The sequence below is a fragment of the Chelonia mydas genome, chromosome 14 (genome assembly GCF_015237465.2).
Source record: "Chelonia mydas isolate rCheMyd1 chromosome 14, rCheMyd1.pri.v2, whole genome shotgun sequence".
NCBI classification, from domain to species: domain Eukaryota; kingdom Metazoa; phylum Chordata; order Testudines; family Cheloniidae; genus Chelonia; species Chelonia mydas.
In genome coordinates this window covers 4,138,559-4,152,053 of record NC_051254.2, presented here as the reverse complement: position 1 = coordinate 4,152,053, position 13,495 = coordinate 4,138,559, and the positions used below count along the sequence as shown (strand labels likewise).

At 48.7% G+C, this 13,495-nt stretch overlaps 1 protein-coding gene across 17 annotated transcripts in view; it reads right to left on the bottom strand.

Moving 5' to 3' along the window:
* The window catches only part of SLC39A11 (solute carrier family 39 member 11), a 399,980-nt gene that overhangs the window by 248,710 nt on the left and 137,775 nt on the right, over positions 1–13,495 (bottom strand). For 13 of the 17 annotated variants that reach the window (XM_037913472.2, XM_043528943.1, XM_037913480.2 and 10 more), the window contains one exon: positions 11,428–11,598. The exons of the other annotated variants lie outside the window; for them this stretch is intronic. In XM_037913472.2, coding sequence (XP_037769400.1) covers positions 11,428–11,598 — 171 coding nt within the window. The remainder of the gene's footprint in view (positions 1–11,427; positions 11,599–13,495) is intronic. 17 annotated transcript variants of the gene reach the window in all.

The following is a 13,495-nucleotide window of genomic DNA, read 5'->3' as shown; positions in this document are numbered from 1 at the left end:
CTATCCTAGGTAGATACACGACCCCTGTTAACATAATATCTGAGTGCCTCTCAATCTCTCACGGGTTTATCCTCAGGCCACCTGCTATTATCTCTGTTTTACCGATGGGGAATGGACGATAAAGGACTTGCTCAAAGTCACACAATGAGGCTGTGGCAGAGCAAGAAATTGAACTCAGATCTCCCAAGCCCCAGACTAGTGCCCAAACCAGTGGACCATGCTTCCTCTCTAGTATGGGAGCGAATCTCCCTGGGCCAACATGACCAAATGGGGCTTACAAAACTCCTAAGACAGCTTTCTCCATGTTCTTTCCCAGTAAAGATGCTCTCCATTCCACTGGAAGGGTCATCCATCTGCCATCGCTTTCCCACAGGACATGGACAGTCCGCTGTCACATTAGCTTTTTTGAGATACTCTTTACCCTCGTATCGCTTGGCCTATCTATCCAAATCTGACCTTCCACCCAGAATCCAATGCACCACTACCCAGGACCCTTTGGATCAAGCTGATGGGAGTAGTGCAACAGAGAGCCCGAGCTCCTGGCAGACTGTGTTCCGTCTATAAATCCTCAGCCACATCCCTGTAACAGAAGCCTTTAAATAATGCATTGGTACTTTTTTTCTTTTTAACCGCTAGATCATATTCCCCTTGGAAAACCGTTGTGAAATTCCCTTTCTGCATAAAGGGCTCAAATTCAGTTCCTACTGAAGAGAGAGAGGGCCCAGCCAATGTTTGCACACTGACAAAATTAGGGATTTCATTGCATTCCAAAATTGGCCTCATTTCTACCATCTCTGTCCCTCCGTAAATTCCATCTTGATTGATTCAATCCTCAGCACTCTGAGCCCTTGGGGGTTTGAGAGAATGGGACAGAGATGTTGTGTTTGTGTCTTATTATTTCTTTAATTTCTCACTGCTACGATCCAGGCAATGGAGTGGGGCAGATGAAGACTCAGGTTCCTCTTTGCGACAGCCATGCCATGATTAAAGAACCCAAACTTCATGGAAAGAAATGGAGAACCACCAATAACTGATGCGCTCCAAAGCTGGGGCCCAGCCCCACACAGCAAATGGCCTGAAATCTGTGTGCCACAATGCAGTTACATTCAACATGGTCCTAACACCATGCACCATATGAAGTCACTGAACTGTATTCACACCCATCTACTAATCCCAGCTCTTCCTCACCCACCCCCCAAACACACACACAAACAAAAAGAGAGCTGCAGGACAGTCTTGTAGACTGAGCATGAGCCATTAACTTAAAATTTTCTATCCCAAATCACACTGACTTTGAAGTCGCCTTGGGCAAGTCACTTAAACTCTGTACCTTAGTTTCCCCATCTTTAAAATGTGGGTGGTAATCATCAGCCTCATGGGGAGGGGAAAGGAAGCTATGAGGATTCATTTCTTCGAGTCCATGAAGCACTCTCAAGAGATGAAAACGTATGTGCCCAGTATTATTCATTTAAAAACAAATCTAGGCAAGGAGCTAGGAAGCCTGCCAACCAGCCGACAGCCAGGCTTTGCAGTGGAGGGAGAGCTAATTTTGACATTTTCAAATAATCTGAAAGTGTAATGAAACGGTGCAATAAATCCCCCATCTCACAAAGCAGTTAAGCACGTGAGCAGTCCCCCGAAGTCCTGGGCCATCCACCAATTTCCATCCACCTAACTAGTCACGTGCTTACAGTTTTTGCTGGATCGGGGCCTAACTAACCTATGGTTTTGGTTTTGTTACCATATGTCCTTTATCCCACTCACTGATTTTGTCTGGTTTTAAATTAAATTTGTAAACTTCTTGGGGCAGGGTCCTTGCCTGCCTGTGTGTTTGCACAGCACTTTCTGCAACGAGGCCTGATCCGCACTGGTGGCCTCCAGGCACCATCATTACACAAATGAAAATGTACCGACGATGTAGAAGAATGAGACTTTAAGAATCTGAAGGAAATGACACTGGACTAAAGCACCCCAAAATTCCCTGGCGTGTCATTCTCCTCCCACTCTTCAAGCCGATCAAAAGGAAAGGAGCAGCATTTAGACTTTAAATTGACACCTCATTAATTGTTTTTTTCCAGCACACCAGTAACACTTTAATTATTTTCAATTCCTCAGCATAGCAAGCACCCACGGTACAAAGATGAACCAGAATAAACAAGGTCTAATTAAATACATAATGAATGTTCCACTGAACTTGGCATATATGAATATTAATTAGCAGGAACTACTCCGCTGTTTGGCATTTCCTGTCCTGACCAATTTATTCTTTATGTTACCTGTTCCAGCTCAGGAACAAATTAACAAACCGTCCCCTGGCCTGCTGAAGCCAGTCAAAAACAAAAACTCAAGAAGCAGGTTTCTCCATTCAATTATCTTTCCCACACATTAGTCAGCCTCCCGCAGATTTGCCTGAAATGAAAGACAGACTCTTCGCCAAAACTTAAAGGCGCTCGCCTCTTAAAGAGGGTCAAAGCAAACTCATCATCCCTCGGCGGATTCGTGGGAAGAGTGTGGCCTAGTACCTAGAGGACAAGATTGTGAATCAGGAGGCATGGGTTCTACTCCCAGCTCCATCAATGCCCCAGCTGGGTGAACTTTAGCAAATTGCTCATTTAAGCGCTAATGATGCATTCGGTTCCACACCAGACAGTCCCCGCCCGCAGGAGCCTGCCATGTAGTGAAAGTCTTGATTACCCCATCTGCAAAATGGGGATTGCAACACTTGCTTACCTCCTTGGGAGGGCAAGTGCGAGAGCCTCAATGCTGCATAGTCGCTGAATGCTGAGATCCTTCGATTCAAGGGTGTGTGTAAGCGCTAAGCATTACTGTAAAGGAGTATAACAAAAAACAATTAAAGCGAGAGAATCTGGTAAGAGGCAGAGACTCACATTGCCTCAGCCTTCACACAACTCACAAACTCTTCTTTTCAGGGAGGAAGGAGAAGCTGTTGGAGAAGGTGGGTTGCAAGTGGGGATGTGGGGGAGCGATCAGAGAGAGATGGGTGGGTAGGAGCAAGGGGGAGATCCCAGCATGCTGGCTAAGCTTTGGTTAGTCACCTGAACCAAACCATCAGCAGGCTGCCTGTCAGGAGTGCTAGCCTGCGGTGTTAACTTTAATACTAGGCAGGCATTTCTGCCATGAAGCTAATGAAAAGCAGCAGCTTCTCAGAAACAGCATCTACAATTACACAGAAATTAACCCACCAGCTGGAGGGACTGGGCAGAATTTAGGGGCAATGTGTAAAGCGGGTAAGTTACACATCAGTAAATGGTTGCAAAGGGTTAGTGTAAACCCCAGTCAGGGGTCCGGTACAGGAGCTGAGAGCGAGAGGTTTCATTAACTTAAACTCGCCAATATCCTCCGCTTAGCCACTTTCCCTCCTACCCTCCTCTTTTATGGCTGCGTGTGCAGATCACATCAGTCTAGATTCCCTTACAAGGATAGTTGCATGCTGGTAGCTGAATCTTAGTGTATGGCTGATGGTAGTACCTCAAGGCTCTAAGATCGGGGCCTCGCTGCGCTAGGCGCTGTACACACGCGGTAAATAGGACAGAGGAGGGAAATGGAGACGCAGAGATGAAGTGACACAGTGGCAGAGCTCAGACTAGAAGCCAAGTCTCCAGAGTCCAGTGCCCTATCTGCTAGACTGCCCCATCAGACTGACCAAGTGCCCTGATCCTATGCCCTTTCCCTACAGCACATAGCATCGCTCCGAGCAATCAGGCAGGTGTCCTGAAGATGCTCCTTGGCATGTTTTCAGTAAGTTACAGGAACGTCGTGCCACCCATTCCAGCAATGCGATCCACTCGCCGTTCCATTAGTTTGGTGCCATATTTACTGCTTACCGCATTTTTTTTTTCCAGTTGCCCTCGGCAAAGTTTCTGAAAACTTTTTGCTTTATAAATCATTGACCACGTAGCTAGCCTTGCAGCTGCTACACTGACAACCAGGGAGGAAGCAGGGAAACAAGCCTGTGGATTTTCCAAGGCAACATTCTCCATAAAACACAATGGATCAAACACTGATTGAATGAGAAAATTAAGCCACAATTGAACGGAAGCAAGTGCTCTGTAGCAGTGAATGCAAGACACCGGGGGCCTGAGTCTCCTCTGCTTTGCCCCTTCAGTAGCCTTTACATCCATGCAGAGTGACTGCAGCGTGGATGTAAATCTGGCCTCAAACCCAAATTCTCCACCTTTACCGCTGGGAGCTCTTTTACACCCACTTAGCACAGGTGTAAATCAGTACCCAATGTGCAGTGCAGAGACGAGTCACTCCCTGGGGGTCAGGGCTCCGGCGTCCCTGGCTCAGCTCTTCCAACAAACGAGGGGAATATTCACCTAGCAGGGGAGGTAAGAAACCTCGGCAAGGTGCTCGGAGATCCTCTGATGAAAGGCCCGACTTAAGCAGCAGCAGCAATTGACACGAACACATAAGTCTGCTACCACCCAACGAACGTGATTTAGCTACGTTCACACTGACAAAGATGGCCTGGCACAATTTCATGAACCAGATTGTGATAACGGGTGGTAGTATGAGGCTACTGCAGGCAGTCCTACCCAGCAGCCACGCAGTGCATGCTCACTCCAGCCCCAACTTCTCCCGTTTGCAACAAATCCCAAGAAAAACCCAGCAGCTCCACCCAACAACCCGAGCTTCTGCACCGGGGCGCTCCCTGTAACACGCTACACGAAGCAAAGCGGCACCGCGCTGCAAGAGTGTGCGCTAATTAGGTCAGGCTTTCCACTGATAGGATTATAATTAAGGGAGAACATTACAGTGCTTACAAATCCCGCGCGGTGGAAAGAGGCCTCATCAAAGGTAACCTGCCGGAGACGCGACATGAGCACTGCTGAACAAGGCCAGGGGCGTACAATGCTTCGCAAGGGAAACCAAAGAACTTCAGTGACACTTGATTTTTAGTTCTTTATGTTTCCTTTTAAATGCCATGACAGCAGGTCGGCACCCGAGGGAAATCCCCGTTCCAGGACAAGACAAAGATGGGGCAGATACGATGGCTATGGGCACGGTAGCCCTCTATAATTTTTCTCCCTAATCCCAATGGCCCCACCAGTTCCGCTTCCCTCCTCGAGGCCTTATCTTCACCTTGAGGAAGACTTCCCCTCTTCCTACTCGCTCATCTGCGGCTGGCACCTTTGGTTTCTCCACAGCCCCCGCAACCCATGGCAACAGTGCAGAGCAGTCGTCGTGGCAGCTCCATAATAAACGTTGAGGCCCCAAAGGGCCACACAACCAAGAAATAAAACAGGGATGCTCTTTTGGAAACAGAAGGCCAGGTAAGTACAAACCCCCTCGTCAGAGGGGTTTGCAACTGGCCTGCGAGTTACCAGCCTTAGAGGCTCCCAGTGCTATTGCTTCACGTCCTTAGACTGGGCATGCTGGGAAGCTGTCCAGGAGGCATGGTCCAGTGGCTAGGGCTTTGGACTAGAAGTCAAGAGACCTGGCTTCTATTCCCACCGCCAGCACTAACTGAGACTCTGGGCAAGTCACCTCGCCTCTCAATGCCTCAGTTGCAAAAACTGTGAAATGGAAATAACGCTTGTAGGGGGCTTCAACATCAGTGGACAGCACTAGACGGATGTTACGCTCATTCACTAAGGCTGGTCTGCCTATGCAATGCTAAGGGAAACGCACAGGTCAACGAGAAAGGAAAGCGAGCCCCCACTCTTCTAAGAATGGAGCTCAGTCTAAACACTGCCCCACATGTCGATACTGAAACCCATTCAACTTCTGCCCCAACAAGGCCGTTTCCACCTCGCATGCTTTGCCAGTCTGTCCACTGGAAGTTAGTGAAATCTGCAGGGGCTGCATCCAAGCTGGAGCGGTCTATATCCCTGCCTTGCATGCACTTGATGGCCTCAGGAAAAGCAGCCATGGGGAAGACCGTATTTGTGAGCCAGGGAGCCTTGCAGCAGGAGATGAACAGAACTCACTTGCTGAGCTGTAACAGATACATTCACAGGGCGCTGCTCTCCCACACCACCCTAAATGTTAAACTTTAATGCTGTGACCTTTAAGAAGTAGGAGATAATTTCTGAGGCTCAATAACTGCCCAAGGGGGGCTTTGTGCAGTGCCAGAACAAAAAAAGGTTACAACAGCCCCTTCGAAGAGCACACTCCAGCAACGGAGAGATTATAGTCATTAACCTATTGCTTTGGGTGACACTTTGTTCCTTCCTTTACAAAGGTTTGTTTCTTCAGTGACAGTCAAAATAATCCACAATTCCTTAGCACACGCTGCGCAGGATAGCAAGAGAGAAATGCAGGCAGGCACCTATTCACGCCTGTGCCTCCCGGCAGCTTCAGCTGAGGGATAAAATCCAATTACGCTGTTTTCAACTCAATCGCTCGCAACCTTTATCTTTTGGTTTCTACTTAAAACTGTGGTCACCTTTAAAGCGGCTACCGCCCTATCTTCATGCTCTTCATGAGCACTCCACACTGCAATTAGGGCAACTGCTGATTATTATTTGTTTTGCACAATGCTTAGGAGCCCCAGTCCCGGAGCAGGTCTCCACTGTGGTAGGTGCTGTACAGACATAGTACAAAGACAGTCAGTTTCCCTTTCGGAGGGGAGGGGTTTGCAAACGCAAATGGCGACGTCTTTGCTTTAAACTAACCATTACCGGTGTTTTTCTTTTAAAAAAAAGTCACTATTCCTAGTGATCTTAATTTTGGTAGTAGCTTGCACTTACTTTGGGGCACGGACAACCTTTTGGTTCTGTGTTTGCACAGCACCTGCCACTACCAAGTCTAGCACTGCAATTCCTAGGCACAGGAGCACAAGCCAAATCATACATTTGAACAAAAGTCTAATTTGGAGGGATATGTGAATTTATGTCCCCTGGTTCTCCCAGACGGTGGAAGAGTCCATGTGGGAGGTCTGCTGCTCACCTGCTTTAATTAAAAGGGATTAAAATCAGTTTAATCTCCAACACAACGCAAATGTTTTCTTTATTTTAAAAAACAACATTTTTTACAAATTCCTATTCAATTAAGATCCCACAGATTTTGTGTGAGATCTCTGAAAGCACTGTCTGTAGTTTATTAGTCAGAGAACTCTCATAATTAAGACAAATTGTTTTCCTGTGCTGCAGTTTTATAGCTGTAAGCACAGATTTCAAGTTGTTACAACTCAGCAACTGAGTTTATCACGTATGGGATGTGCCAGATTGGAAGAAGCTGAATTAAAAGCATCAGAAGGTGGAAACTGTTTGTTTTTTTTTTTAAATCACAAACTACAAAAATTCCTGAGAAAGACAGAGAAAAGCCACTCAAGGAACCATGAACAGATTTTCCTAATTTGGGAGACCAGTCAGGATTTGCTTGCATACAGGGAAAGTTACACACAACTCATTTTGCAGACACGAGTCACACTGACTCAATCAAGTGGAGTTTTCTGGTGGAGATTCAGGCGTACAGAATTGGCCTAACTCTGCTCCCACTGAATTCAATGGTAAAACTCTCCCTGAAGGCAACGGATTGTGTCAGCACTTCTGAAAATTCATATGACCAACTCTCATGAGTTTATCACAAGTCTCACGGTATTTGGCATTTTTCCTAAAGCCACCCATGGCTGAAATCACTCTTATTAACTAAGAATCCCAGCTTTAATTTAAAAAGTGTTTCTAGTTCACATAGTTAAAGAGAAGAGCTTGAAAATGTGAACCCCAAATGCCCCAACAGAAGAGAGCAACTAAAAGAACCTCATCTTTATAGTTTTTTTGCATCTCATGATAAAAGTATGTGAAGTGAAGACTCCTATAAAGAAGATACATCAGGTACAGCTGTTCGCCCTCTTTTCTCACACAAGAGAGCAAGGGGGCACGCAACAAGAAGCAGCAAATTCAAAACAGATGAAGGAAGGAAACATGCTTTCACACAATGCAGAACCGGCCTGTGGAACTCATTGCCACAAGGGATCATTTGGGCAAAGATTTTAACGAAAAAAGACAGGAGTGTTAATTGGGTAATTATCAGAGTATTAAAAAACCCCAAACCAAGAGTTTTTGAATGGAAAATGGGCATCAATCAATTTAGATATCAAGTCACGAGGCCTAAGAGCATAAACTGATCAGGAGACGTTCCAATAACTTACTCCTGGGGGAATTACGCAGAATTTATGTCCCCCGCAGATTTCTTTACTTCCCCACAGAAAAATGACTTTTGACAGGGAATCCACAAGAGCGGTCATGCGACCCTCCCCAGCACTATGTTTCAGGTGCCTAGGGCAGCCATCATAGGGGTAAATCACTGTGGGGCAGGAGGCGGATCTGGGGAAGACCCAGCTGGTGGCTCCTACCCTGCACTGGGTTCAGATGCTAGTCCCACCTGGGCAGGATGGGACTTCTTCGTCCCCTGCACAGCACCTGGGGCCGGGTCAGACCCAACCCCCAGATTTCTCCCCTGGCTTCAAGAATCTCTGCAAACTCCCCCTGCCCCCAGCTTCCTGCACCCATTGCTTCTCAACTGCAGGGGGTGAGGTCCCTGTACAGGGAGCTACTCCCCCATTCACCCAACCCCCGTGCATCCAGACCCTCTCATACTCAGACCCTCCTGCCGAGCCTCACCGCCCTGCACTCAGAACAGCCCCCGCACTCAGAACCCCCCCGATGAGCCCCACTTCCCCCTGCACCTGGACCACCCCGACAAGCCACCCGCACCTGGATCCCCACCCCACCCCACCGAGCCCCAACCAGCTACACCTAGATCCCCACCCCACTAATCCCCACTCCCCCAGCATCTGGACCCTCACCCACTGAGCTCACCACCCCAGACCCCTCAGCTGAGCTCTATCCCCCCACACCCAGACACCCCCTCCCCGCTGAGTCCCAACCACCTTCACCTGGACCCCCCTGTAGAGTCCCATTACCGTTGCATCCAGAACCCCCCAACAAGCTCCCACACTGAGCCGCCCGCACCCAGATTGCCCCACACAAAACCCTTTCGACCCACACCTGCAGACTTTTAAAATATTGTGCGCAGAATTTTAAAATTTTCTTGGCACAGAATGCCCTCAAGAGTAATAACTGCCGACTGCTGAGTTTCTTGCATCTTCCTCTAAAACAGCTGACAGACCACTGGGCTAGATGGATTATTCCACTGACCCACCCAGGCAATTCCTGTATTCCTATCCCAGATCAAAAGGCACAGCATGCTGAATTTACTACTTGCCTTCATCCACCCTCTAGTTTGTTCACACTGTAAAATAAATACTCTGCGCAATATGTCACTATAGCCAGTGCTAAACAATGAGATATAGCACACACAGGTTAGATTTGTGGCACCTGGGAGAATTTTAAATCAGAGATTCTTGGCTTTTGCAAGTTTAAAGCATCAACCCTAATGCTGCATTAGATGACATTTTATTTGCAGTTAATCTTGTACTTGCTCACTGGCCACTCAGTGATACAAACCTGCACAAGCTTTCAAGCTGTTTCAATGAATCTAGAGCAGGTTTTCACAGGCGCATGATAAAAACCCCGGAATTTTTCCTACACCTGCAGCTTAGCACTGATGCAGCTACACCATGGTTGACACTTGCTGAAAAACAGGTACTAATTTTGCTAATACAGACAAGGCCATCATAGTCCTGGGATGCACAATTAATTAGCGTTAGCAAAGCACTTTAAGATCATCCAACAAAAGGTGAAGCGGAGATATTATCGTGCACCCTCTTTGGGATCACAGAAAGCCTAGTTAAGTGAATGCCTCCACCAAGAGGCAGTAGATGGAGCAATGAAGGACAGTGAAAAATGATTACAAGCTGAAATGAAGCAATTGATTTCAACGAGACAAGCAAGCAACAGAAGGATGGAAAGAATGCAGTTTTTGAAATTCATGAGCAGAAAGCGCACACACACACCAACCACGGCTACTACCTCCAGCTTCATATTTCTACAATTTTTTTTGGCATTTGGCTCCTGACTGTCCTTGAAGTGGATACAAGAGCTGTGATCAAAGCCACATAATTCTGAGCTTTTTCACATGAGTCAACAGAACAGAGAAGCATCCAATAACAAAATTTAAAATTACAGTTCTGCCACAGCAGCAAGAAGCCACCCTTAAAATCAAAAAGCACACACAACAGAAGGAGGAAACTTCCAGAGTCTCAGTTCTGATGGGAAGAGTGTCTTTTGTGTTTAGTATGCAGTAGCAGCTACCCTGCCACAGAGTGATACAGTCATCGTGTTTTGGAATCCTGCTTTCTCAAGCGAGCACAGAGAATCCAGCATTTCAGACTCCCCAAAGGCAAAGCTATATAGATCAGCTTCCTTCTATCCCTCCATAACACAGGTTACACACGTAAATCAAATAAGAGCTCTTCTAACAAGGAAAAGAGATAGAAAGGGGAGGAAAAAGAGCACGCAAGGGAAGCAGACAAAGCGTTATCCTGTCTTACCCCCAGCATAACAAAGAATTACAAAGCAACTAAGTGTTGTCAACTCTCACAATGTTAATGCCAGTCCTGTGATATCAGTTTTTCTTAAAGCCCCAGCTCCTGGATTCATGTGATTGTGAGAATCTCAGCTTTTTTTTAATTAACCAAAAAGAAAATGTTTCTGTCCCTCATGGTTGCAGAGCAAAGCTTGAAAATGCAACCCCTATCAGCGCAAAGACCAGCAGACAAATAAAAAGCCAAACAGTCATCATTTTTAAGACCTCATGATTTTTAACTCTTGTGATTTGGGGGGATGGAGGAAGGGAGTCTGATATGATTTTTAAACACTTGGGGCTGGCAGTAGGGGGAGACCCAGGGAATTTAGAACACAGTGCAGAATCAGGAGGCATTCTCCCGAAACTGCCACCTGCTAATGTATGTTGGTGATTCAGCCTTTACAGGACTGAATAACATGAACACAGACAAGCAAGACCAGCTGTAGTAGATTTAATCAAAAAGGTGCCCAGATGCTACTGTGATGGGAGCCATCTGCAATAATGAAACAGCTATAAAAAACAAAGCGGCCATTCCAAAATCCTTGATGTGGTGGCATCAACTAGACTATGCCTCTCATCCAACCGAGGAAATGACATCTTCAAGAACAGGCCACTGCAAGTGACAAGGTGGGTGAAGTAGTATCTTTTATTGGACCAACATCTGTTGATGGAAGGGACAAGATTTTGAGCTTCACAGAGCTCTTCCTTAGGTCTGGAGGAGAAGGTAACCAGAGTGTCTAAGCTACATAAAAGGTAGGACAGATTGTTAAGCCCAAGAGGGTCGCACAGAACACTCTGGTTACCTTCTCCAGAGCGGAAGAAGAGCTCTATGGAGCTTGACAGCTTGTCCTTTCCACCAACAGAAACTGGTCCAATAAAAGATATCACCTCGCTCACCTCAGCTCTATCGGCTCCGGGGACCAACACGGCTACACCCACCCTGCAACTGAAAGCAGACAAGGTGCTGACCTGGAATGTTATGTATCGTTACAGCTAGAATGAGCAGCATAATTCGCCTCCAACTGCTACTTCCTGGGGTCAACGCGCTGTCTCCAGAAGTCTGAGATGCAGATGGGACTTCGGACTGGCTGGCTCCAACGCCCTTCCGCCTCTGATAGGGCTCCCCGTTTTCACCTCTGTCTGAGGGGGAAAAGAGAAATTGACTCGAGATCAGTTCGGAAGGGAGCAGGCTCATGCTGGGAACCATTTGCCCCACCCACAACCAAAAAAACCAGCAGGAAAGATGCTGATCAAACCGCAGCCTGGAGAAGGTCAAGCCTCCCTCAGCGTTCCACATCCGATGAAGTGAGCTGTAGCTCACGAAAGCTTATGCTCAAATAAATTTGTTAGTCTCTAAGGTGCCACAAGACCTCCTTTTCTTTGTACGGTATTATAGAAGCTGTTTTGAGGCTAACTTGACGAATCTACGTATTGAAATAACCATCGGTTTGCGGGATTGTCTGCCCCGTTCTTTGCAGTTTGCCCTGACTGAGCTCCCCAGGACCCCGGTCACACAGGGTCTCAAAAAGAACCAGCCCATTTCCATCCCCCATGCACAAGACCTGCCTCCTGGGAATCATAGGACTGGAAGGGACCTCGAGAGGTCATCTAGTCCAGTCCCCTGCACCCATGGCAGGACTAAGGATTATCTAGAGCAGGGGTTAGCAACCTATGGCACGCGGGCCAAACACGGCACGCGAGCCAATTTCTGCGGACCTGGGCAGACAGCAGCGGGCCATTAAAAATCCTGCCCAGCCTGTCCTTTTCCGCCCCCCCACCCACCGCCCTCTCCTTGCAGGGCAGGCAAGCTTCCCCCTCCCCACGCCTGTTCCCCCAGCGAGCCGGGTTCCTGCCCCTCCTCCTCTCCCTCCCTGTGGCTGATCAGCTGAGGGCCCTTGCTAGGCAGGGGGAGAGGTAAAAGCAGAGCTGCAGCGTGCTCTCTGCTCTGGGGACCTTGGGGAAGGGGGGTGGAATCAGGGCATAACCCCTCCAGCCCCCTGCCGTGAGCCGCTCAGGGCAGGGGGCTGGAGCACCCCCAGGACTCCAGCCCACACCCCCAGCCCTCTGCTCTGACCCCTGAACCCTCCTCACACACACCCAGACCTCTGCCCTTACCCCTGCACCCCCACACACACACCCCAGCCCCCTGCCCTGACCCCTGCACCCCCTCCCAACCCCAGCCCTGACTCCGGCACCCCCCACACATACCCAGCCCCCCCACACCCCATGCCCTGACTCTTGCACCCCCCCACATACCCACTCCCACCCTGAGCACCAAACGGGAGCTCCTGCGCGCACACGCACACACACCCCGTCATTCCCACCTGCACCCCTCGCACCAAATGGGAGCTGCCCAGGTAAGCGCTTCACACCCAAACCTCCTGCCCCAACCCTGAGCCCCCTCCCTCATTCTAGCTCCTGGCCAGACACTGCACCCCAACCCCCAGCCTGCTCCTTCACCCCCCAGCCCTGCTCTCAGCACACTCCCACCCTCATCTCAGTGCAGAGAGAGGAAGAGAAGGGCTAGAACCAGGGAGAAGGTAGGTACCCACTCTGTGTGGACAGGGCTGGGACTCCAGACTGGCAGCGGGCTGAGCGGGGCCAGCAGCCGGGACCCTGGCTGGCAGGAGCCGGCGGACGGAACCCCAGACCGGCAGCAGGCTGAGCCGCTCAGCCCACTGACAGTCTGGGGTCCCAGCCGCCGGCCCCACTCAGCCCACTGCCTGTCTCGAGTTCTGGCCACCGGCCCCTTGCCAGCCGGGGTCCCGGCCGCAGGCCCCGCTCAGCCCGCTGCCGGCCCAGGTGAACGGACCCCAGGCCGGCAACCAGCTGAGCGGGCCGGCGGCGTAAGATCAGCATTTTCATTTAATTTTAAATGAAGCTTCTTAAACGTTTTGAAAACCTTGTTTACATACGACAATAGTTTAGTTATATAATATAGAGACTTATAGAGAGAGACCTTCTAAAAACATGAAAATGCATTACTGGCGTGCAAAACCTTACATTAAAGTGAACAAACGAATACTCGGCACACCAC